The sequence below is a fragment of the Alligator mississippiensis genome, chromosome 10 (assembly GCF_030867095.1).
Source record: "Alligator mississippiensis isolate rAllMis1 chromosome 10, rAllMis1, whole genome shotgun sequence".
NCBI classification, from domain to species: Eukaryota; Metazoa; Chordata; order Crocodylia; family Alligatoridae; genus Alligator; species Alligator mississippiensis.
The window spans coordinates 71126303-71153112 of NC_081833.1; the positions used below are offsets into that span (position 1 = coordinate 71126303).

The window sequence follows — 26810 nt, forward strand, 5'->3', positions numbered from 1 at the left end:
GAGCCAGTGGCAACATGGCAAATGAGTTAGCAATATTGAAATGGGATGAGACCTTGAAGAATGGAGGGAAGTTTTATGACTGATATGTACATATTGTGGGCCAGTTGATCAGAGTTTACTACAGATCTTCTGCCCAAAATAGAATAATCATTTGTGCACCTTTCAGTGAACATGACCAGTTTTGATCAGAATAATCCCTCCGATGAAATGAATGAATCGGCATCATGCATGGATGGATTCCTATTCCTGTTTTCTTTTAACCTATGGATTTTTCAGAAATAGTTTCAATATTAGGTTCAGGAAATCAGCTCTCCATGGTGATGGATAAAATAGTAATGTGAGGGACAGAAGTTGCACATAATGTGGTTCAAGTGATCAGAAACTGGTTCCAACCTGTAACAGAACAGAAGTTCAGTGCACATGAACCAGTTTGTTTATGCCTGAAACTGGTTTACGATGAACATGGTTGAATGTAATATCAGACTTAACTGATTTAGGTCAAACCAGTTTATGATGCTTCTGTCCCATACCCCATCATGGTTCAAGTTAAATCAGAACCCCCCACTTTCCCAGCATGTTCTGCAGCCCTGTGCTGGGCTGTGCTGTCTGGCTTCAGAGAGCAGGGGCGGCCCCTCTCTTCTGCTCTCTAGCCGGAGCCATGAGGGCTGGCTCACTCACCCCCCTGCCCAGGCAAATTCCAGCTGGGGCCGGGGAGGGGGGTTAAACTTCCCTTCCCCCGAGTACGGAGCTACCCTGCCCTGTTAAACTTGCTGCTGGCTGTGACTCTGAACTGCAAATCCCAGAGGCACCTGGAAGCAGGAAGAGGAAGTGACGAGCAACCTTGCAGAGTCCTGCTGCTTTGATCATGGACTGCAAATCCCAGAGACCTCAGGGGCAGCAGGAAGAGGAAGCAAACACACAGCCAAGCTGTGTTTAATGCTCACTTCAGAGAAAGAACTATTCTTGTTCAAGCTTTTATGAATTCAGTGACACTACCTTTTCCCCCACCCACCCCCTCCTCAGCCTGGCAGCCCCCTTCTCATGCCCAGGCAGAGCACAAGCTCTGGCCTGGTCACACCTCCTTTGCTGGAGCAGGGGCTGGGGGAAAGCCTTGGAGGGCTTCCCTCTTCCCCTTCCTTTGACAGTGGCTGGCAGGCATGCTGTAGCACCTCCTGGCTTTTGGCTTGAGCCACTGCAAGCTTGTGGCTGCATTTTCTGAATCAAAAGTGAATGTCTGTTCGTTTGCTTATTGGTTCACTCTGCTGCTTAGACTGACCTGCAAAGAATAAATCAATTCAGCCTCGGGCTTTTTGACCGTCTATACTTCACTTAAGAGACAGCCTAGGCTAAGCGGTCTGCACAGCTTGTGTTAACTCTGCATGTATTTGGTTCTGTGAGCTGTACAGTAACGAGCTCTGGCCAGCGCACTGCCTTGTCTGCTGAATTTCAACACAAATAGGAACGGGCCATGAGATACATGTGCAGAACTGTGATTCTATTTCAATAGAATCATCTGGCAGTCCTGTTGGATGGGTGCTGGGCTATTTGAAACCTGATTTTATTTTTACTTGACGCTACTTGTTACAAATTCTAGTTTGCTGTTAGACACTTCTGGTAAACAATCCCATCAGTCTCATTGTGAGGTGCTTAAGATGGTATACAGCAAGACAGATCTTTTCTCATTTGAACCATTGCCAGAGTGGCGGTGTGCAAACCACACTGATTTTATAACACAGTAGCATTTTCCAGGTTTATGCAGCTGTCATTTTGTATTCAGCATCGCCTTGTATACATGTTCTTTATATGCATTGTATGATTCTAATTTTTTCTTGGGAGCTGTAAGGAAGTGTGTAATATTTCTGCCTCCTCATTTTCCTCAAATTGCTGTCAGTTTCTGAGTGTGACCCATCTGTTAATGGGTAAACTGCAGCTCTTTGCTCCAGAGTAGACAGAAGATACTGCAGCTGGAAAGCTACTGCCTGCCAAAGAATTGAACAAAGTTTAATTAGTTGTAGGCATCATCACAACTTAAGCTACCTAGTTAACTTTCTTATTAGAAAGAGGAGGAAGAATGTACAAGAACAAATTTGTGCAGAACCTCGCAGGGAATCTTTGATAACCTTTTCGATTCTTAAACCTCAGTGTGTCTAGCACGCACGCATTATTACCAAAGATAAAGTGAGAATGATGTTATTCATTTGTTTCCTCAAGCAAATCTCAGGCAGACGGGCTACGAAGCTGCTATGAAGTCACGTATGTAAATATACCATAAAGCGTCATTTGAAAACTGCCAGCAAGTTAATATTTACCCAGTAAATGTCTCAGTTTGTCATACTTGGCCATTAGCAAGAGCAACACAAATGAGATCTCTTGGTGTACAGATGACTGCCACTTTATGATGCCACAGGAGATTACTGCTTTGGAAAGGGACGCAAGATGGAAAAAAAAAATGTGATTTATACTTTATACAAGAGGTTTATAATGTAAAGTCTGACTGATTATTACTATATCCCTTTCAAGTCCTTAAGCATGATAATCATTATAATTGTTTTAATGTGGAAGAAAAGAGGCTATTATTCAACTGGTTGCTCTAAGGTTTGTATTGTCTAATATTATAGATAAGGTCAGGTAGTTGCTCAGGAAATCTATAATGTTAATCCCCAGTGCACAGTGGGGATTATTTTTTAACGAATGGTGCCTAAAATGAATCTAAGGCATGAGAAGTGCTAGTAAGAAATCATATTTTTACATTCATTTGACTTGGAAAACAGGAAGTCTAATAAACATTGCATTACACAAATGAAGCCTCAAAAGTACCTTTGCCACTGAACTATCCTGGATCATTTGGGGGCTCGGAGCTTAGCAACTGTAGCACTACATGGTAGTTGCACACGCCTGTGGATTACTGTGTAATTTAATAGATTTTAAGAGGGCACTTAACTGTGTAATAACATTTTACTTGCACATCGATTGCCATGTCACAGCATGGTACTTATTGCCCAGTGCGGTGTGCACCCCTTGTGTGACTTTCAGATGAAAGAGAAAGATATTGGGAAGAAAAAGAAAGGGTTTAAATGGAGGAAAAAAAGGCGGTTGAAAGTTAATGGCATTCTGAATGGGAAACAGCCTGTGTGTGTCATTTCAGTATCAAACATTTAATACAAAAATTGTCCCAGTGGAGGGCTTTGGACTCAAGCGTATCTATATTGTACCTCTTTATACGGCAACAGTGTTGCAATATCAGGAGAGGTCCTTTTGCCTCCTGGCAAACACAGGTAGTTGCACTTGTGTACACTACACAGACCACGGGACCTCGATCCACAGTCTGGTGAAGTCCGTGAAAAGTTTGGGGACTAAAGACTCGCTTTGACTTCAGCAGATTTGGGGGTCAGTCCTTAGGTTGCAGTTCCACAGTGGAGACGGTGGAGAGTGAGCTGTACGCTAGGGTTAAATGAAATCGTTGGCGGTCCCATCCTGAACCTAGAGATATCCAGGCAGCTGAATGGCATTGTTAAAGATGAAAACCGACCCAAATTTTTCAGCTCTTGAATGTCAGGCCACTAAAGTCACGTTGTAATTTTGCTGTCATACAGCCTCAGTTGTTTAACTGCAAACTTCAAACTGATTTGCAACCCGAGTTAAGAGGAACAGTTGCTTAACATGAACTATATTATGCATCTTGCCTAGGCACACGTTATTTCCTTGTAACAAGTAGAGAAAAACTTTATCGGTGTGTCATTCTTTCCCTGCGTTACACGTGTAAACAGATTTCAGGCTTTTTATAAATGGTCTTGACTGACATGGCTTGCTTGCTTCCAGGGCAGCTCTTCTGTGGAAGATGCTAAAGCCTGTCTTTATGTTAAAGTACAAAAGCCTATGTTTGATGTGAGGAGAAACTGCTTTGGGAATGACTGTGTGCTGCGAGATTACATGGTACAGTTTTAATTATATTGTTCTCAGCAGTGCTGCTTGTCTGATCCTAGTATAAGAGTCAATATTCAAACCAGGGTGATTTAGTTATGTAACCATTTGTCAGGCTCTGATATAGTCTAAGAAAGATAGCAGTTAAGGAAGTTTAAAATCCAGTCGAGTTTTCTGAGAAGGTATTACTGGGGATCTCAAAAGTTCTGTACTTCAGAAGGCTGTAATTAAGTGATTTGGCTTTTGGGGTTTTTTGCTTTTTCCCCATAGCTTAACGGCTGATGTGTATATTGCTCACATGAAATCAGGGAGAATTACAAATGACGGAAAACATAAAACCAGTAACAAATGGTGCACAGGTTAAATGACAAGACATTTGCAAAAGGTGTACTTGGAGCTCTCAGATTGCCTCCAGGATAATGACTGTCTTTTCATTTAAATGGTATATTTCTCAAGGTGCATTAAGCTGTATCTGCAGTGAAGGGGTGTGTGGATTGTTTAGCCTGCTTGATTATTGGACACGGTGCAGAAGCGATCAGGTGATTCCTATAAAGGGCTGAAAGATTTCAGCAAGCGAATTACCAAAATTTAGTCTGAAAGAGAAAGGTCCCTGAATCCCTGGAGCGTTCTTCAGCCAAAGGGACCCTTTTTGAGTTCTGGAGAATAAAATTGTGTCCTAGAGATACAGCCTGAACTGGATCTGGGGCATGTTGATCCTGGACTGGGGAGACAGGCCAGCAGCCTACAGCTCCCGTTTAAAGGAAGGTAGCGGATTCATTTCCCTTTTTGCATATAAATGATGCACTATTCGCTCTTTCAAAAACAAACTCTTGCCTCTGTAATACTTTGCAAATATGTGCTGGTATTGCTTTTGCTGCAGGTAGCCAGAGCTATTGGTTGTAGTTCCCATGCGTATCCTTCAGCGTGTCTTTGCCTTTCCTCAGTTGTACCAGCTAATACTCATTAGTCTCCTTGCCAGAGCAATGGGTTTAGAGCCCGGTCTATACCTCTCTCCACTGAGTCACAGATCAGTTGTTCAACACACTGGAGACGAGAATTAGACCCAGGTTTGAGACCTTATATGTAGGGACGTACATAAATCACGGCAAGAGAGAGGTTTTTTGCGGTCCACTCTGTGCATATACTATTTTCACAGGCATTTCATGGTGGCCCTGCCCCTTGGGGCTAATTGGCGGAGAGGCCCTACTTCGCAGCACTGATTGGTGGAGAGGCCTGGAGGGGAAAGAGGCACGAAGGGCAGGGCCACCATCATGATTGTTGGCTGCCCTTCAGGCCACCCCACCAGCCAGCGCCTTCCCCTCCCAGCACCGAGGACCCCTGGCTCTCACTGGGGAGCCGGCATTTTATTTTTACGTTTTCATTGATTTCGCAGATTTTGCAGACAATCCAGGATTTTGTGGTTTCTGCAAAATCTTCAAAACTGTGAATTAAATAGGTCTGTATTATACGAAGGAGGTATTATTCCTTCAGCGTTGAGCTCCATGGATAATATATGCAAATCATTTTATCTTAGCAGCCTCATAAACAACTGAAGTTTATGCTTTGGCTTCTTGTGTCATTGAAGTCCTATGGAAAGACAAAATACTTCAACCAATTATTTTCTTCCTTGTAAAAAAGGTGTGGCCTCACGGTGGCAACTGTCTGTATGATTGCTGCATAAAACGGAAATTCTAGGTTGCTGTTTTCCTACAAGGGGAATCTTTCTCTTCTCCTTTGCTTCCTGCTCCTGTCCCTGAAATATTTTGCTTCCAACTGAGAGAGTTTTAAAGGAAATTAGTAGGTTTACTAACTCCCAGGGTGGTCTGCACACAGGCCAGGGGGAATGCTCTAAAAGTAGATCAAACATCTGCTGCCTCAAAGAGAGCGAGCATTTCATCTCTATCATATAGGCAGCTTCTGTGAATGAAGGGCTGTAGTCCTGAACTTCTTAGAGCTCAAACTCCAGCCAAATGGAAATATGAATGCCTCTTGCTTAGTGAATTCCTTCCTCATCTGACAGTATACTGAGCTTTCAAATCATTGAATTTAAAGATTATGGGGAATTAGAAGTTTAGTGTAGTGTAGAGGATTGACAGGGCTGTTTGGCATAAAATATAGAAGTGAACAAAAAGTTATGACAGATCACGTTAAAAAATGACAGATCATTCTAATTATGACAAACAGACCTTGAAGACAAACAGTTTTAATTGTGAACTTGCGGAAAACAATCCCCATGACCTGCAGCTAATTGTCTAGTTAGCTGAAAACCCTTTCTCAATTAATTTCTTATTTTGTAGACTTAAATGTTCATGCCTGTATTCCCCCCCCCGCCCCACTTCCCTTAGTGTTTGGGCCGTAATCATTTCCTGATAGAAACTGTTTGCTGTTTACAATTGCAGACAACAATTTATGTAGTTACATCTTTGGAGATCCTGGCTTCTTCTGTGGCATATAACCCAGCAGATGAATTTCTAGTTAATCATGCGTGGAAAAAAAAGAACTGGTTTGGGTTGCATTTAGGTGACACACGTGCAGCATTTAGGAAATTCAGTGCTAAGGTTCAGATCCTGAATTGTATTTGTCCCCCTGTTCAGCTGGAGCTCTCTTTTAAATCCCAGTGAGAATTCTTTTGTAATTACAGACAAGGTTCCTTGGGTGAATTTGATATCTTTTATTAGACCAACCCAAATGGTTGGAGAATAGTTATTAAGCAAGCTTTCGGGTTCAAAAACCCTTCGTCAGGCTGAGGAAGTTTCAGCAGTTGGTATGTGCTCTTCCTGGATGGAATGAAATTTGAAATTATAAGCCTTTGGTTTTTTCCTTTGTAGCTAATGATGCTCTAGAACTTATACTACAATTAGTAGTTCTCAAGTTTTTTTAATGATTTGCGGGAACACTAAATTGATTTAAATTTCATATGTTCTTCCAGACAGCCTATTAACATGTTAAAGCAATTTTAAGTCTTCATTTCTTGTCATGTTCTCTTAAAGTTGCTAGTAAAAGTGTATGCATGTAAACCCATTCAGACAGAACAGTATTGACCAGGTGTTGTCAACCAGGGATACGCTTACCCCCCAGGGTACTTGGGAAGGCCCTAGGGGGCATGCATGGGTGGGTGGGGACAGAGTGCCACCATCCTGCACCGCTGCCTTCAAGGAACAGGGCCTGGGTGGGGCAAGGGCAGTGGCACTCCTCTGCAGACTGCACAGGTGCCACCCTGCTGGCTAGATGTTGCAGGGGGGCATGGGAGGGAGGAAGCTTGTATGTGGTGGTGGCCACCACCACCCAGCACTGCTGCCATTCTGTATCTGGCCGTGCACCCTCCCCCCTGCTCTGAGCCTGGCCATGTGCCACCTCCCTCCCCCCACATTTGGCCGGACGCCAACTCCCCCATCCCCTTCCTTGTGTCTTGCTGCTGGGGTACACTTATTAAAAAAGGTTGAAAAAGCCTGGTATCGACCATTTGCATTCTAATGGAACCGGCTTTCATCGAAACAAACACGGTTAAGAAAAAAACCCTTTCTTGCCATCGCTCCAGGTTTGTGGGTCACAAAGGCCATCAAGATCCAATCCAATATTGTATTCATAGCAAAATTTCATGTTCTTCAACCGAGATAGCAGTTCCCGTGAAGTGAAATCCAACCCAGTAATAATTCAGACACAATATCAGTGCAAGTGTCTTCTATGCATTCACTGACATGATGACTCCTTTTAAATTGTACTGTGCATTGTGCTCAGAAGTTCAGTGACTGTGACAGAATGCCATTAAAACTTTCCAGACCCTTTGCCTGATATCACGTTTTTACTGAAACCATATTTGTGTTCAGGACTAAGGATACCACTAAAATTTGTGTGCTACTTTGGGGCTAGGGACAGAAGTTGCATTTGTCCCGGTGTCAGTTATGCCTGTGTTTATCCCAGAACAGAAAAGTCTGGGGGTTGGCATGTACACACATCACCCTCCCAACCAGGGTTTAATGAGAGGCTGAATGCACTTCTGTTTTTGTGCAGTTGATTCAATAGCGAAGTCCTGAGACAACCATTCAGATGAGCTTTATGATTTCCCAGGACAAACTGTTAGCACTTCCTGTCATAGATGTCATAGACCTTAGGGCTGGAAGGGACCTTGTAAGATCATCGGGTCCAGCCCCCTGCCCAAGGGGCAGGAAGTCCGCTAAGGTCAAAGGATCCCGGCAAGATAAATATCCAAATGTCCTGTACATCATTTTAGTGTTTGTTCCGGGACAACAGACATGGACCTCTGAACTTTGTCCTGGAACAATTTCTTTTTTTCCTCTCAGGACAATTGGGACATTTGTTCGTAGCCTTAGTCAGCTGCTGACTATCTAGGAGATTGGTCTGACATGTAATACTAGCCAAGGTGACTTCCAGGTGAGAGAAGTCATTGTAATTCCTTCTACTTGAGAAGATTGAGCCCTAGGTTAAACAAGAGACAAAATAAGTGGTAGAAAGATGGGTTAAAAACAAGTAATTTTGTGCTAGTAAGGTCTGGCTTGAAATGTCATTGTTCTTTTTAAATTTAATTTTAATGTTTGAGATTTTTTGGTAATCTAAAACAAGAGATTTAATGGAAGACTATCAGAAGTGATATTTTCAGGAAGTACTCAGAAGTTGTGACTGTGGAATCATTAGTAGACTCAATAGAAAAAAGGACACCCCAGATTGACATGGAAAGGTTGTAGAATTGCTGTCATGGGAAGTTTTATGTACAAGCTTTACAAACCTTGGTCTGGTATGCCTTAGGCAGAAAATTAACTCCTGCCCTTGGCTTGGAATTAGACATGTTGAGGTCCCAGCCCTATGTTTCTATGACTTTATGGAGGAGTAACAGACATGGAAGGCAGGGAAAGAATGGGACGGCTCGGTGAGGTAAGAGAGGATAACAGAAGGCAGAATATTAGCAGTGATATAGCAGGAGACTAGGAAAGAGATGGTGTTGGGCCTTCACTGGGAATTGAAAGTTAAATTGAAATTTGCACTTTACAGTTAGTAGTGATTCAACCGTAACACCCATCACTCAAGGGCAGTGGAAAACTTCAGTCATTAGTATCTGTAAAATGCTTTAAGGGCTTCAGATGAAAGATACTGGAGGAGTGCAAAAAGTTATTAATTTGCCAAGTCTGTTAGGGTTGTCTGTCCACTGTCAGCTAGCTAACATACAATAATAACAAGCATGGTGTTATTTTAGAGAGATTCACACCTTGTATCAGCTGTAGTTGGAGTCCACATAACAGAACATTGTATAACCTCTCTTCTTTTAATATCTATGGCAAGCTCATTTCCTTTCTTTTAAGCTCTGGATTTTATTATGTGATACAGAGTAGAAAAAATTGCTCAGGTTAATAACTCTGCCGAGCTTCTCACATATTTTGTCATACAAAATGAGTGCGTGCTAACATATCTCATTTGTGAACAGACTTAACAAGGTACAAAGTCAGGTCAGATGAGCCCATGTTGATTTTGTAATTAACCAGTTTCTACGTGTAATTGCTGTAAGAAAAGTGTGCATAAATTGACTGTGTTCTTGTCATGATATTGAAGGGCTAATTTGTTTGGAAATTTGGCTTTTTTTTATTTTTTCCAGTGCATTTAAATATCAATTACTTTTTTCAGTTATTCTGATTTTATTTTGATGAAAATTCTGCTTTCATTCATGTTTTCTCTGTTCTTGACTATCTATATACTAAGGAGCAGTTTTGGCATTTATTTTAACATATACATAGACAAATTTCACGTCAGCAAATGGTAGATTCCTAACGAGTATGAAATAGTGATAATCTTTCTATTACTTTAAAAAAAATCCTAAAGAAATTCCATTGCAGAGCTAGAATTTTCCACTAAATTCTTCAGGATTCTATAAATTCTTAAAGGAATACAAGGAAAGTTTATAGACAATTTCTACCGCAAAGATACTTCAGTCTTGCTTCTAGTCTTTTGTGGCTACAAATGATCATTTCCATAGGACTTACTGATTCGTAGTAATTTTTTTTGTACCATGTACCCTTTACAGACCTTCACAAGTCATTACATCTATCAGTTGATCGTGTTGCATATCCCACCCCCAAAACCTCCACCAATTTCAAAAGCCCCTCAAGAGTCAGGGGGAAATTGATAATGTCATTTAACTTTATTGCCTTCCTATTATGATATAAACCAGAATCCAGGAGGGGTCGCCTATATGACATAAGGGGCAGGAAGAAATCAGCAGTTATTCAGAGGCAATTTTCTGTTCCCTTGCAGGGAACCTGCTTTAGTGAGCATAATCACTCCTTCCTCTGAACATCTACCAGGAAAGAGTGGGTCCTACCAGCTTGTGAGTAAGCAAGAACTCAGTGCATGTCCCAGCACGAGTATGGAGGAAGCAGAAACAGAATCATGCTAGGAACTTGTTAAGATGAGGATCTTGTTTGGATCTTGATCTCACCCAGGGTGCAAACAAAAGTTATATTTTTTTACCTGATTGGGCCCAGGAAAGTGCTCTACAGCTGTGCCATTCTACACAAAAGCAGGGCACTTCTAAAGTGGCTGATCACACAGAAAATTAACCTGTCTCAAATAAGTTATTACGTGTGGGTGCTCTGCTTTAGAGTGCCTTAGGGAACTTGGGTTGCCTGTGGTAAATTTTTTGTGCAGCCCCCACCCCCGGGGCTGACAGCAGGGAGGGAGGGGGAGGAGGGAAGAGGAAGCTAGTAGTAATGAGCTGTTCCTTTCTAAAGTTCCTGGTTTGCCCAGTGTGAGCTGGATGGGGGTGAAATGAGGTCCCCCCCTGCCTTGTGGGCCAGGCCCAGCTCCCCCAGTACCCCAGCCAGGGGACCTGTGGTGGGGTGGCATGAAGTGGGGGTGGGGGGCGCTCCAGTCCACCTTTCCAGCCCTTCTAGCTGAGGCTAGGCATAGACTAGCCAGAAGCTTGGTGCTGGTGCCTTTCCTCTCACTTCTCCTCTCTGCTGACAGCCCCTCCCTGCTAACAGGAACTGGGAGGAGGTGGTGGAGCTGGGGAGAGGGACAGCTCTTGGGCTCACTGTTTGCCTGGAGGCAGGCTCAATTCCTCCCTCCCTTTCCCGCCCCCAACCCAACAGGTGGACTGTTGGATTGTGGGGGCACTCTAACTCATGGTGCTTTTATGTAAAGCACTATGAGTTAGAGTGGGGAGCCTGAATGTCTGTCAACACCCTCAGCAATGGCAGGTGATAGGCTTCTCCTTCTGTTCTGTGCCTGCACGTACTAGCAGAAGAGCAGCACAAATAGGTAGATTTTAGGTTCCTCACCACAACCCCTTCCCTCTGAGCGGCAGTTGAGGACAACTGAAAGGAAGGGAGAAGAGGAGTTTCTTCTGTTCATGCTGCGTATGTTTGCCTTTGTTCCCAAATGCCTTTGCCATTTGCGATGTGCAGCCTTGGTTCGAGAGTGCCTTAGCTGGCCTATTCCAGATGAATATGATCCCGCCTCGGTTCTGGGAGATGGGCTATTTTAGCCTCGTCTGATACTTTTTAATAATGCCATTGTGTTGTCTCCTACATATGTTGTTATGCTGCATTCCTCACCCATAGGTTTTGAGCATCCTCCAGGTACACATTCAGCAACATGACTAACATCTGTCATATGTTGCCCTGTTGTGATCTCCCCAGCTGCTTGGCTGTTGTCTTCACCCAGCCTCATTCTTTAATGCTCATTGGAGCCTTGGTGGGTGATGGTATTTTATGAATCATTACAAACATCCCAGAATAAGTGCTCTCAGTAGCTTGTGCTGTCTTGTCTACCCTCCTCCCTTTTTTTCCTTTTGCTAATAAGGCTCAGGATTCCCAGCCCCCTCAGATTTGCTGAATTCTCTGAGCAGGGAGGGAATTTATCACAGCAACAGGCTCCCTGCTGGGCAGCTGGAAATTAATTAACAAGAGCTGTCCGTGTGGCAGCTATATACCCAACTTGCATCACCTAGACTCATCCCAGAACTTATTCTCACTTCTGGAAGTAAGATCAGGCCCCATTATTACTGAAACATGATTTACAGTTAACTCCTAAACCGAATGAATAAATTTACTATGTAAAATCCTAGCCTAATTGACACTGATGCAAGGCTTCCACTAACTTCAGCAGAGCAAAAAATTTCCATTCTCAAAATGGAACTTGACCTCAGCTTGAACAAGGTGTGGTCCTTGTTTTCCCTCAATTTGCATTGCTTAACAGCTGCCTCCTGGTTAAATTGGCAGAGATGTATGGAACAGAGGCTTAGATAACACTCCCACTTTTAAAGAACTCTGATTTTTTGAGTACATTTTACTCAGTGTGCTCTGTCTTTCCCAGTGAAGATAGAAGAGAGTAGGTTGATATACACTCATGAGCACAATAACATTTCAGTGGAAGTATCTCTTATTTAATTGCAGACGGTCTTAAGAACTTGGGTAGGGGGTGTATTACAGACAGACTATTTCAGTATAAGCAGAATTTTCCATTGGTACTGATTTTAAAAACCAAACCAAACCAAGCTCTCACCCCCCAACTGAAAGAACCAATGGGACAGAGCTGGTTTTCAGGCTTTTCTTTATTGTTCATGATTTATTTAGGCTCTAGCTACTCCAGCCTGTGATATTTCATAGACATTAGATTTCATAGACATTAGGGCTGGAAGGGACCTCGGAAGATCGAGTCCAGCCCCCTGCCCCAGGGGCAGAAAGTCAGCAGGGATCATAGGATCCCAGCAAGATAAACATCCAAATGTCTCTTGAAGGCATGGCAGTCTATTCCAGACCCTGGGGGCTTGGACAGTAAAGAAGTTCTTCCTTGTGTCCAGCCTGAAACGGTCTTGGAAGAGTTTGTGACCATTCGATCTTGTCATCCCTTGGGGCGCTCTGGTGAACAGACGTTCCCCCAGCTCCTGGTGAACACCCCTGATAAACTTATAGGTAGCCACCAGATCACCCCTGAGCCTGCACTTTTCCAACCTGAAGAGTCCCATAGCTCTCAGCCTCTCATCATAAGGTCTGTTTTCCTGACCTCTGATCATGCGCGTGGCTCTCCTCTGCACTCTTTCAAGCTTCTCCATGTCCTTTTGAATTATGGAGCCCAAAACTGGACACAGTACTCCGGCTGCGGCCTCACCAAGGCCAAAAACAACAGGAGAATGACGTCCCGGGATTTGCTCGAGAAGCATCTATGGATGCAAGCCAGCGTTTTGCTCGCTTTACTAGCTGCAGCATTACATTGAAGGCTCATGTTCTTCTTGTGGTCAATCATGACCCCCAAGTCCCTTTCATCTGTAGTGCTAACCAGCGTAGCACTGCCAGGCCTATAGACATGCTGCAGGTTTTTCTTTCCAAGGTGGAGATCCTTGCATTTTTCGGTGTTAAACACCATCAGGTTCTTGTCCGCCCATTTCCTAAGCCTGTCAAGGTCAGTTTGGATCGCCCTTCTGTCACCATTAATAAGCCAATCCCCTACCCTGGTGATAGGCGACACTGTGGAGTTATTGGAGGTGCTGTCTTTCAGGTGAGATTGGGGTTGGGTTCCCTCATCACTTACAATATTAACAATGGCACTATTTGCAAGAGTAGGTGTGTGAGCTTCAGGCCAGAATCCAGTTGGATGGTTACTTTTTGCCAGGTCAGATTTTTCCCTGCACTTTCAGTCAAGTACACTATCTTTCAGTCCCCATTGTGACCCATTGCGGTGTACTCTTTAAGCAGCTGTTTTTCCACCCAAGATGCGGGCTCGCTGGTGTCTGCATGAGCGATTCATAGATTGTGTATAATGGGTTATTATAATGATATGACCTTATGGTTATTAATGCTGCCTCCTTTCCCTAGCTAGTTCTTGTAATTATGTTTACACCCTTCCCCCCACCCACCCACACATACAGCGAGACTATGCACATATATGTTATACCTTTTTAATTATCCAAAATACTTTTCTTAATGTTGCATGAAGATGAACTGGCAGGCTCAGGGCTCAGAGCAAATTAAAGCTTTAGAATGTTAAACCCTTGAAAAATGAGCCTTTGAAATAGAAACACCTCAACATAATGAGCTCTAGAAAGTAGGAACGTACATTATCCTATTGTATTATACCTCGTGTTCCCTCTTTGTACAGCTTACAGGAGGGATCCAGCAGTTCAGCATTTACTGTTTTTAAAATTAGATTCATTAAAACATCTTTGGTTCATTATCATAAATTTCACAGTTGTGGGGTAATGTTACATATGTTGCACATCATAATGTGGGGGAGCTCTGAAATAATGAGTCCCAGGAACCTGAGAGTTCTCACTGAGATCTATAAAAAGGTAACATTGCCAATCACCTCTTCAGCTTCCTATCATTACAGTAATGGGCTTGGGATCCTACGCAGGCAACTTTCAGTTTGGAAGAGTTGCCTTGGTGGCGGCGATGAAAGGCTATGATTTAAAGCTGTAGCATATGCACGCATACTGACAATGATGAATCCAGTTGGGGTGGGGTGGGGCAAAAGTATTCCATAAAATACATCTGTAAAAACAATTTTTCCTAAGAAATGATGGAGAGCGTAATCCAGCAGGCAGAGAAATGAACAGGGGGTGATAAGTGACATACATGTTATTTTTCATTGGGAGATGGTTGGCAGTGCTTTAGTGCTGCCTGCTCAGAGTTTTGGAGACTGTTTCGTACCATATGGCATATTAAACACAATAAAGATGTTCACTTGGCAGCTGGAGCTTGACTAGGAACATCAGAGGAGTCATAGGCATCAATAAATGGGTAACTTTGCCTTTGTGTAAATAAATGTTAGATCATTGTTTTAATTCTCTGGAAAGGGTTCTTCAACTGGACATGACTTCTTTGTAATTGTGACTGGCATGTACTCATGCGGTACAGGTGAATGATTAATATTTGCAGTATAGTCGCACTTCTGAGCCTCAGCCATAGGCCCTTTTGAAAGGTGCTAAAGAAATGTGGAATGAAAAAGCAGTGTTTGCCCTAAACAGCTTGCTTTTTATTGCATTCCTTAAACACTAGCAGAAGTTATTTTTTTTGAAGCATATGAGAGCACCCTTTCTGCAGGTTGCCATTTATTTAATCTAATATAGTTTTGCTATATGCTATGAATGTCTGTTGTATGCCAGGGATTATATTGCAGCTTCTTGCCTTGCGACATTCACTGTGTGTCTCTTACCTTTCTGTTTGTGCTGGCACGCGCCATCAAACACCAAACTTTCAGATAACGGGCCAAATTCCCTGCTGTTGGAAATGGACTACTGGAAGTTCCCTCCCCTTTCCCAAAGAAAACCCCTTTGGCTATTTAAAATTGACACCGTTCTGCGTGCATCCACCGATTCTTGGGTCATTTGTGGAATGTTCTTTTTTTACTTAAGCATTTGTGTTTGTAACAAAAGAAGGAAAAAAGGAGTAAGCTTAAATTAGTAAAAAGAAGGCTTTAAAGAAGAAAAGAGTCTCCTAATTGCCCTTTAATGATAATATGTCTGTAAGTATGTGGGACATCCTAAAATCCCAATTTTATCTTCATCCTGAAGCTTGACTGCTCTTGCCCAGTCAAATAACAGTCAAATACAAAACTCGCCATGTGTTTGGTGATCAGTTTTGGTTGTTTGTAGGGCTTTCTGTTCTACAGCCTTCGTGTCCTGGACTCAAATTTCCTTTATTCCTTAGAGGGACTTCAAATTCTTCAGTGTCTAAGGTGACGCTAACTGAATCAGTCCTCTAGTGTGACCAGGCAATTACTCCTGTGCACTTTTCATTGTTTTCCTTTCTCTTTCTCAATTAAGGCCTATTTGTGAAGGCAGAGAAAGGAATAGAGTCATAGATATGTAGGGCTGAAGCTTATTTCCTTGCTCCCAAGTAGGTTCAAGCATACTTAGGCTATCCATGAGAGCTGTTTGTCTAACCTATTCTTAAACGCTTCCAAATTTGGAGACTCCACATCTTCCTTAGAAACTTGTTAACAGTGCTTATACCTAGAATATTTTTCTAATATCTGGCCTAAAATCCCCCAAATAAACCTCTCTTGCTGAAGATGACTCCTACTTGTTTCTACCCTCAGTGGAGATTGTTGCCTTTCTTCTTAAGATGAAGTGTCCCAAAGTGGGCATTGTACTCCAGTTGAGGCCTCGTGAATGTCTGAACAGAATAATTACCTCCCAAGTCTTACATAAGAGATTTCTGTTACTACATCCCAGAATGACGTTTGCCTTTTTTGTGATGGCACCACATTGCTGAGCTATAGCTGGTTAGTTTTGCATTGTAACTACCAGATCCTATCTGCATGATGGTGCTCAGCTGTTTGCTCCCCATCTTACATTTGTAAATTTGACTTTTCCTTCCTAAGTGTAAATCTGATTGCACAAGTCAGTAATGAATCTACCTGATCCTGGAAGGCTCATTGTCCTTGCATAGTTAAAGTCTGCCAGCTTCCATAGCCAATGGCGCACACAAATGCAATTTTGACTACCGTTCATTTCTGTCTGCCTCTGATTCCCCCTGACTGAATGACCAGGTACTCGCATTTAAGCCATGTTAATTGTGGGCAGTCTTTAACACACATCAGGAGCTCAGTGTGATGCCTCTGGGTCTTAAACCACTCTGCCACCACACTTCTTTGTGGTGGTAAGTATTCCCATCTCTTGAATATCATGTCACTGATTTCAGACTATTTCTCCCACTTATCCAGATCAATTTGAATTCTGATCCTGTTCTCCAGCAGATACTCCCTATCCCATCATTCAAACCAGTAATGAAAATGAATTGGAGCTGACACAGGGGCACCCCCATTTAATATAATCTCCTGGTTTGACAGCAGACTAGCAATAAGAGCTCTTTTTGTGTATTTTTTTCAGTCAGTAGCATATTTACTTTACAGTCATTTAATCTAGACCACATTTCCCTAATTTACTGATCACATATGGGAATGCATCAAAGAGCCTTGCTAAACTCAAGATATATTATATCTACTAAGTCCCCAGTCTACTAAGAAATCAGATTGGCTTGCCTTGACTTGTTTTTATCACCCTGCTGTCTTTTATGTACTTTCAAATGAATGCTTGACAGTTGGTTCCAATATCTTTCCAGATATGGATTTGGCAGACGTGTATAAGTCCCTGGATCCTCCTCATCCTTTTCTTTTAGTTAAGACAGGTACTATGTCTGCCTTTTCCAGTCTTTCCAAATCTCCACGATCCTTCGTGAGATGATCACTAATTGTTCCGAAATTGCTTTGGGAACAACTGGATTGCCTTATGTACTCGAGGGCAGATTTTATCAGTCCTTTCTGACTTGAACATATTTAACTCATTTAAACTTTTTTCCTTATTCTGGTCTGCACTCCTGTCCTTCTGATAAAATTCATTTTGTAGAACGCCTAGTCATAATTAACCCATTTTGTCAATATTGAAGCAAAATGTGCATTGTTTTTTCCATTATTTGTTCTCCTTCCCCATTAAGAAATGGAGCTATACTTTCCTATGCCGCTGTCTTCCTTGTAATGCATATATGGAAACATATCTTTTTGTTGCGGGTACTGTTTCCTGGCCTCTTTCACCTAAATAGACGTCCAGCTTCAGATTTTTAATAATTTTTTTTTTCTGTTGGTATGAACCAAATCCAAAATAGTACCTACCATGAATGAATTCTTCCACTTAATGGAACAAAACATTGCCCCTTACACATTTGAGGGAGATGCTGGACAGTGCATCCTGCCCTATTGCTTTCCAACAAAGCTTAAGTTCTCCATTGCAAACTTTTGATTTTTCTTTTACTTTTTAATTATCCTCTTCACTTAGTTTAGTGGTTTACTTAGAAATCTGTTAAGATATGGGTCCAGCTTCCCTACCATTTTATTCTCACCCACCAATGTTCAACTTCTTTCCAGGCTTTAGAGCAAATGCCTACATTCTTGATATACAATAGGGCTGTGCGAAATTTTGCCGGCTATTTAAGTTCAACACCGTTGTGACTCATTTTGAGCTTGACACAGCGAAATTGAAATGAAACGAAGGGCTTCGAAACAGCCTCGAAACAAGACGAGGGCAGTCAAAACGTTTCGAGTTTTGAAGTGGCCCAGCTGAGTTCCCCTCCCCAGCGCTAGGATTGGGCTGGGGAAGGGAACTCGGCTGAGCTCAGCTGAGTTCCCCTCCACAGAGCTTCTATTGCAGCACTGGGGAGGGGAACTGAGCAGTGGGGCTCTGTTCCCTTCCCGAGCTTAATCAGGCTGGGGAAAGGAACTGAGCCCAATCGTGCAGCCCCACAGCCCTGCCAGGGTTGCGGCCCCTGATCTGCCTGCTGGATGAGAGGAGCCGGTTGCTGCTGCTTGGGACCCACGGCATGCTGGCGCCGGTCCGAGGTGGCAACACCCATCTTCCCTCCCTCATCTGGCAGGCAGATCGGGGGCCCGCAACCCCAGGAAGACTGGCATAGCCTTCGCAGCCCTCCCAGGATTGTGGGCTCCTGATCTGCCTGCCTGATGAGAGAGGCTGTTTCGAGCTCCCCATTATGGCCTATGGGCAAAACTTTGAAACGGCATCACAGTTTCAATGAAATGAAATGGAACAACAGTTTTGAATCATAATGAAATTCGAAACGAAACGCTGTTCCACTGAAACGTTGAAACACAAGTCGAAACAGAGCAGTGCCATTTTGCACAGCCCTAATATGCAAGACTTCCTTTGCTCCACCTGCTTCCATTAGCCTGTAGTTTCCCATATACTTTGTTCTTTTGTTTTATCCCACTGGTTTTGCTCCTGCACACACACACCTTCTTGCTGCCCTTCTCCTTCTCCTTCATAGCCCTTCTCAAAACACATTCTATTTTCTTCCCTCTCTACTTGCTTGTAGCATCTTCACAACTGAAGGAGTGCAGTGCCATTGGGGGTTCAAGGCATCAGTACTTTTGGATGAAAGGTGGTTAGGACTCGGCATTCCACTTTTCATAGAGCCCTACTTTTCTGCCAGCTGGGGGGAGAAACCCATCAGTTTCCTAAGAGCTTGAATAAACAGATGGGCAGGATATAAGGGAGAATTAAGTTGCCAGATGTACAACTCTGAGCAAATGGAAAGCATATCTCCAAGCATTTCTCCTGATTCCTTGTGTCAAACCTTTCACGAGCTCTTAACATTTCTGCAGTGCACACAGATGGCAGCAATGCAGGAAATGTAGACGCTTGTGAATGCTGAATTGCACTGTTGGAGAAATGTGCTGCTGGAAAGTCCATACCTTTTTTTTTGAAGCACAGTGAAGTGTAGCCACTTTTTGAATGTAGTTTATAGTGCTCTGCTTGGTGGCATTACTGCTTTGAAGTGCAGTCTCAGTTTTTCAAGAGAAAACTTTGCCCTATTTGTTCAGGGTTGCTCTGTATTCTTGCTTGCTTCATTCAGTCGTTCCTTCCTTCCTTCCTCTGTCTTCAGTACAAGGTCTGATGTCATGACCGATCTGGGAGAACGGGCAGGCTTGGTGGCGGACTGCACCTCCATGCCTGTGTCACGCCCTGGGCCCTCACCAGGCTGCTTTTTGCTGCTTTTTTTTTTCTTTGTGTGGGAAGTTGAAGGTTTTGTCATGTGTAGGATTGGATAGAGCAGGGTAGAAACCATTTGTTTATAGAGGGCTTTGGTTTATACGACCGTGTGGCTGAGTGTCTGGACTGCACAACGGCATGTTAGGCACAGTGTGTAATACTGTGAAGGTGTCTGTCACGGTGTGATGTTATGAATGTAATGGCAGGGTGATTTTGGTTTGATGGCAATTTGTCTGTCTTTGCTTTGTATACTGGACCTGGATCCCAAAGAGGTCAAATTTTATACCTTAAGCCCCTAAATAAAGTAGCTAAAAAGTCAAAGTCCTGCCTTCCTTGCTTGCTTGCTTGCTGCCTTCCTTCCTTCACACTCAACTTGCCAAAGCAGCAGCCGCCAAATTTTACCAGAAGCAAACTATTAATAGACTAGTACATCACTAGAAGCCTTTTTTTTTTATCATGAGAGGGGCACTTTTATACAATGTAACATGTAATTTTAAGTTGATTGTCACAAGGAAATAAAAACGATTTCAAAGAGAATCTACTCAGATTGCCTCTATCAGGATGGGATCTACATAGCACATCTGGCTGAAGAATGTCAGCCTTTTATTCCCGATGAAGAATGTCTTGCATTTGAGGGCTTGTCTAACCTTATTCTTAACTGTACAGCTGGACCAATAAAATATATCACCTCCCCAAAATCCTGATCTGGATTATTCCCATGTTGGTATGTGTTTGGAAGCAGAGGGGGGGATTGTTGTTTATTTTAAGTGGATTGGATGATAAGACTTCTGTGCACCTATTAAAATGCCTATCTTATCATTGACATGAGCTGCATATGATAGTTTTAAACTGGGGCAGGCTGCTAATAAAGAGCCTTACATCCAGATCTTTCTGTGATTTATGTGAATCTTGCCATGAGTGTGGCACGATCTCAATTAACATGCTGAGTTCTATGACAGCCCTGGCACCGATGTGCCTCACATGCAAATTTGATGCCGCAGCACCTACCTTTTTAGACGCCTGCTCCCTGAACAGCAATCCAGAATCCTGAATGAGGCACCCAAGTTCTCCCTGTACGGTGCTTATGAGTGGGAGGTACCTAAAAGCACGAAGAAGATAGCTGAATTTTAGCACATGTACCATGTAACAGTCTAAAGCAACCCAAGAGGGAAACACTGAAGACAGGGGTGAGTCTTAAATCCCTCCATGCTTACCCCCAAGATGGAGGTTTCTTTTCACTCAGGATTTAGGAGCCTGGCCTGGGTTCTAAAAGGCACCTGTGACCTACCATCTCCTCCCCAAAATTAAGCAGGGCTCACTCCTTTTAGAGAAGGGGAAGATGGCATGCTAGTGGTATGTAATACCCTGCTGTGTAATAGCCTCATGATTAGCTTATCCCAGCTCACTTGGGGATCACTTCCCTTCGTTAACTGAGCGATTCAAAGCTGCATCTCCCACCTCCCCAGGTGACCACCCTAGCTACCAGATTATAGGCTAGATTGGTTGGGAGTACTCTCAGCCTCTCCTGCTGAAGAAATGCCACTTTACAGAAGTCCGGATTAATTGGGCCAAACAGAGAGTGCAGAAGAGTCTGATTCTGACTCTAGGGGTAAAGGCACTCGAAGGGAGGAAAGAGGAAGTACTCAGCTCTGGTTCCTGCTCTAAGGATTGTCCTTTATGTTTTACACCCAGCAATGAATGGATGAAATATAAAGGGACTTGCGAGAATGGATCAGAACCACGGGCTCCCTCCCAGATGCATGCCTGGCCATGTATGCATGCATAGCCATGCTGTCTCTTGTCTTCTCTTTCTGCACATGTGCAGAAGTACAACTTTTCAGTTGCCTACAGAAAGTAAAATACAAGAAAATCCTGATAAATGTAGTCACCCCCGGGTGAAGATGGCAATTGAATAGGGGTTTTCAGGTTCACAACCTTGGACTTAGACACCTAGATGCCACCTAAGTTTCACTTAAATGCTGCTTTAAGCACTGGATCTGCCCTTTAGGGCTTAGCCTGCCCCTATGCTATCTGCTTCCCTTTGCTGCTGCATTTACATGAATGTATCGCCCTATGTAAGACCAACTGTAAATAGGTGCTGAGTACATGCAGCTCCCAGCTAGAACTGTCGTTTTCCAATGCGCCTGTTGGAGCATTAAGCCATATCACACAAGATATGACATGGGTGTCCTTTACACTTACACTCAGGAATCAGTAAAGGGCTACAGATATCTTTCTCTCCACAGTTTTTCTGCAATGGAGGCAGTCCCTGTGGTTCTGCAGAAGAGTGCAGTTGGACTCTGGGACCCCTGCAAGCTCAGTCCTCAAAACTGTGGTGCCCTAAATATATGCTTAATCCACTAGAGCTTGTAGGGATCCTGGTGGAGAAGGGCCTTGCAGGAACTTTCCCAGCAGCACTGTGTTCCCAGTCTGTTCAAGAATTTCTCTATGACATATGTCTAGTTATGGTGATTACGTGCTTCTGAGACCAGGGTTTTGGCTCCAGAGTTGGCCAAGCTGTGATTGAATCTAGGAGTGTCATGACTTTGAAAACAGCAACCGAACCTAACGTGATAATTCTGGCAGTGGATTTAACCAATTAGTCGCTTAGAAACTACTTTATTTTCAATGACAGCCTAATGTCTTTGATCTTCTGTAATCTGTTTGCCTGTCTGTCCCCGCTTCCAAAACTGTAACACAGTTTTTAAAGAACCTATAATGAGAGGAATACAAAATCAAAGCAACACATAGTAAAGGCAAGTCTACTGTACCAGCGACTCAGGGAAGCAATTCAGGAAGTCTGGACCAGATCCTTTGCAAAAAAAAGGACTCATGCAGTAGGTCTTCCTCATATGGCGATACCCAAAAGGCTTATGTAGTTATTGCAAATTTGTGGTGGAGACGTCTTAATCGTATGGTTTATTATGAAGTGTAAAGCTGACGTGATGTAACAGAGATTCTCTTTTAATGAAGTGTGTAATTACTGCAAGCAGTGGCATTCACAGTATTTAAGAGCCAGGAGCACCTGTTAAACCTGCAATGTCTTTGGGGGCAAACGCAGCAATAGAATAAATCTATAATGGTTAAGAAATCTAACAGCGCTGCAAGAAAAGGTTCAAGTTCAGGGTATGTACATGATAGGTATGTGATCGGAATAAGATTAAGTTAAGAGCAAAGATACATTTTCAGCATACAGTTCAATAAGACTGATTAAAAGAACGGTGACTGATATTTGCTCGTAAAACCTCTTGCTGTGGCTTGCTGGTTGTGTGGCTGGAAATTAATATAGTTAAGCATAGAATCTTTCTTAGTTACAATCTGCCTGCTATTTCCATGCACGCATGTGCACACGTGTATGTGTGTGCAGAGATCTTTTTACAGAGCAGTTGTTTGTGCTCGATCGATTCATAGATTCATAGAAGTTAGGGTTGGAAGGGACCTCAATAGATCATCAAGTCCGACCCCCTGCATAAGCAGGAAAGCGTGCTGGGTCTAGATGACCCCAGCTAGATACTCATCTAACCTCCTCTTGAAGACCCCCAGGGTAGGGGAGAGCACCACCTCCCTTGGGAGCCCTTTCCAGACCTTGGCCACTCGAACTGTGAAGAAGTTCTTCCTGATGTCCAGTCTAAATCTGCTCTCTGCTAGCTTGTGGCCATTATTTCTTGTAACCCCCTCAGTAACCCCCTCTTGTAACCCCATCAGTTATTACTGATTCCTCAGTAATAACAGTGCAATAAAAATATAAAGTAGAGTAAAGGCAGAATCCTGAAGATCGAGCGATCAGGGTGCCCAGCAATAGCAAATCTGTGTAAATGGGGATTCTTAAAAGCTTTTGGGAAACCTTTTCCAGCAAGTAAACTGTTCACCTAAACTATTCACGTGGTGGATGAATTCCCCAAATAGTTTTAATTGTTGGGGGGGGAGGTTGCATTCACAAACCAGTGAAGAGGACCTGCTGGTATTACCCAGAAGTCCAGTGACCTGAGGCAGTGGCTCAAGAACTGGAAGAAATGGGTTCGCTGCTTTTGATATTTTTTTTTTTATTTTTATTTTTCCAGGAGAGTGTCAAAACCGCCATGTTTAAAGGTATTTGAGAGTATATCACTGTTGATATCTTATGGTGATGCTGTTCCTTTTGGTATGGCGTATTTAAATATTTATTGAGCCAGTGAGAGTGAAACAGGTGACTGGGGCACTCTAGGATCAAGAATTGCTCCAGTGAATTTTTAAGGATATTTTACATAAAGTGGATTGGTTCCAGCGGGATGATTAAGGGAGAGGCCACCTAAAAATACCCTATAACCTAGTGGGGGAGACATGAGTACTGGTCCACTCCCTGCCTAATTCTGTGCCGGGGATTTAAACCACAAGGCTATGGAGCCTTTCTTTCTGTCTGCCTCAATGAATATTTTAAATATTGCCAGCAGAACGGGACAGCATTGACAAGAGAGATTTGAGAACATCATTTAAGGTGGAATTCATCTAGTCAGCCAAATATATTGATAATAAAGAAAATCAAATGATAGCATTTTTCTGGCAGAATTTTCTGTCGCATATTGTTTTGACAATACACTATGAAACAAAGGATTTTGAAAGCAGCCAATTTTAGCTGTAAAGGAAATGTACATTTTTGTTATTTGCTCCCAAAATGTTTGTGTCTGCAATGTTCAGTTCATTTCCTAAGCCCTCCAACAGCCTGGCCAACATTTCTGAACCACCCTTCTCATAAGCGTGTCCGTGAAGCTGTGATTGATTGTGCAAATATAAAGATAAACACTGATTTGAAGTTTCTTGAAAAAGCAAGTTGGTTGTAGCAGTCTGAAACCGGAGTTATAAATTCATATTTCTTCTCTTATTTCTTGCTCTTTTCCAGTGGCGTTTGATGACTGCAAGGGAAATGACAAATTGAACTTCAAAGTTTCTAACCCAGACTTCAAGGTGGAACCTGATGGGTCTTTAGTGGCTCGGAAAAATGTAACAGAAGCTGGTCGAGCATTGTTCATCCACGCACGGTCTTCTCAGACTGAAGATATGGCAGAAATTGTGATTCTTGGAGGGAAGGAGAAGCACGGCTCTTTAAAGGTAACACAAATACATATGTTCAGACGAGACTGCCAGAAAAGAGCAGTGGCATGTAAAAAAAAAAAAAATTGTCCTGTCAAGAGACTCTAATGATCAGAAGAGTTGAAATCAGAGATGTTACCAATGCAGTAGCACAATATCATTCGTATTTCCTAGGCATCCACAGTGAATTGTTAACTCCATGAATGGAGGCCAGATGTTCATAGAGAGGCTATTCCAAGTGCAGCTACAGTCAGGATAATACATGAAGGGTTAAACAGTGATAACCTTACCAGGGCAAATAGTTCTCGGGATTTACAAGCCAATGGGACTACTCGTCGTATTGAGGATGCCATTTAGATCTGACACTTAATCTAATCAGAAAGCACTCTAAGCTATGGATTGTCATTGTTTTTTCAACGTGGGTCTTCTTTCTGCTATCTTCTGTCATATTTTGCAGCCTTTCCGTACAGAAGGGATGACTTTGTTTTCAGTTTCAGTTTGTGTGTGAATCTTTTTTTGTCCGTCCTTTGTTTATTTTCCATATTCACTGTAATCCTAACCCGATTAAGGGGGCCAGGGAAGTGATTTGCAACATGATTGAAATGTTTACTTCACAAACCACAAAGAAACAGAAGAAAAAGTGAGATAGCCTTCATTTCTGTGCCATGGCATTTAGCAAGGAGGCAGGCATGACAGTGACTTACAAGACAATTAGGCCCAATACCTTTACAGACCTATAATTTAAAGGAAGTACAAAGAAGCCATAATGAGACTGACTGATCTATTGTCTTATTTCAGTATTTAGGCTTTGGGGTTTGCAGCACTTTCATTATATTTCCAGAATAGCTATAGTAGTTTAGCTTAAATCTTCAATTAAAGAAAAAAAGAAGGAGGTCGTTGCTTTAAGGGAAAGGCTGAACAAACTTCTAAAATCCCATTGCTGAGGAATAGGTTTTGATTTTTCACTCTTAAACTGTACAGAATGTGAATATAGATGGTTAGTGGATTGTGCAATGTAGATCGTGTAGAGGGAAGAATTAAAGCCCCAGAATACCTGAGCAGACCTGGTTAGGATCTTTTTAATGACATTTTATTTGGTCTAAAAATGCTGTTTCTTTGAAAGCTGAGTTTCAACCGTCTCTGTTGTTGACCCCTCGCACTCTATATCAGTGGCTCCCAACCTTTTTTTGCAACGACCCTAAATCTGGGTTGTGATGCCCACCTTCGCCGCCGACTCACTTATGCCCGGCGGTGCCAGCAGAGCCTGGGCCAAGCTGGGATCATGGGGGGCAGCGGCAGTGAGACCCGTGCAGACCGTGTACTGGGAGGGGTGGAGCAAGGAGCAGACCCCCTTCAACCCTGATTTGGGTCGTGCATAGTGGTTGGGAGTCACTGCTTTATATGAAGGGTATTAGGGCACAGGCTCGGGTGTGGAGGACCTAACTTTTAGTCCTTGCTCTACTTGACTCACAGTGGGTAACCCTAAATCAGCCCTTTCTCTGCCTTTCAGGCTCTCACCCCCAGGCTGATTCTCATTAGTCTGTTTTTGCAAACAGATTTTAAAATATTGTGTTTTAGCTCCAATAAAGGGCAGAACATGGTTTCCACGTGGCTTGAAAGCCATCAACCTCATTCAGTTAATTAACCAAGTCTGACTTGAACTCTGGCCTCAGTCCTGGGCTCTGCTCCGGTCACTTCGTGCTGGTGGGAAAACACCAGCTGAAATCAAGCAGATTCAGCCGCTGGCTTGTCCTCTCTGCATAGCTGAATTCTCAGAAAGGGAAGAGGTTCCATGGTGCCTGTCCTACTCGCCCTCCTCCTCCTCTTGTGGATGTTGATATAGACAGCTTGACTAAGAGAAGAGGCTGCAACCAGGCTCCCCTTGACCCCCAGACCGCTGCAGCGGTGTTGAAACCTGATGGTTGCTTTAACCTGGCCTTGGAATCCAGGCCAGGATGCAGCTTGCCCAGGACTGGGGAGTTTTTGAAGAGCATCTTTGCAGGCCCTGCACAAAGCATTCTCTCAGTTTGTCTTGGGGTTTGGGTGTTAATTCACTCCTTAAAAAAAAACCCAACCAAAAAACACGTATGTGCCTGCTTCAAGTACAACCCAACCTGCCTCGTCCTTCATTTTGTCAAACTCAAGTCGAATCTGCAGATCCCAGTGTTCTGCCCCAGGTGATTTTCTTTTTGGATACGTTTGAACGTAATTCTTCTTTTTACATTGACATATTCAGACGGTAACAACAGCAAAACGGCTCCATCTGTGTGTGAGATGAGACTTGGCTAAGAAAAGCCCAGATTGGAACCTCAGC

General features: G+C 43.1%; 1 protein-coding gene across 2 annotated transcripts in view; it reads left to right on the forward strand.

The window, feature by feature from the left end:
* CDH13 (cadherin 13) overlaps positions 1–26810 on the forward strand; it is a 788124-nt gene that overhangs the window by 235955 nt on the left and 525359 nt on the right. For both annotated transcript variants that reach the window (XM_019488228.2, XM_006268561.4), the window contains exon 3: positions 24306–24514. In XM_019488228.2, the coding sequence (XP_019343773.1) occupies positions 24306–24514 (209 nt within the window). The remainder of the gene's footprint in view (positions 1–24305; positions 24515–26810) is intronic.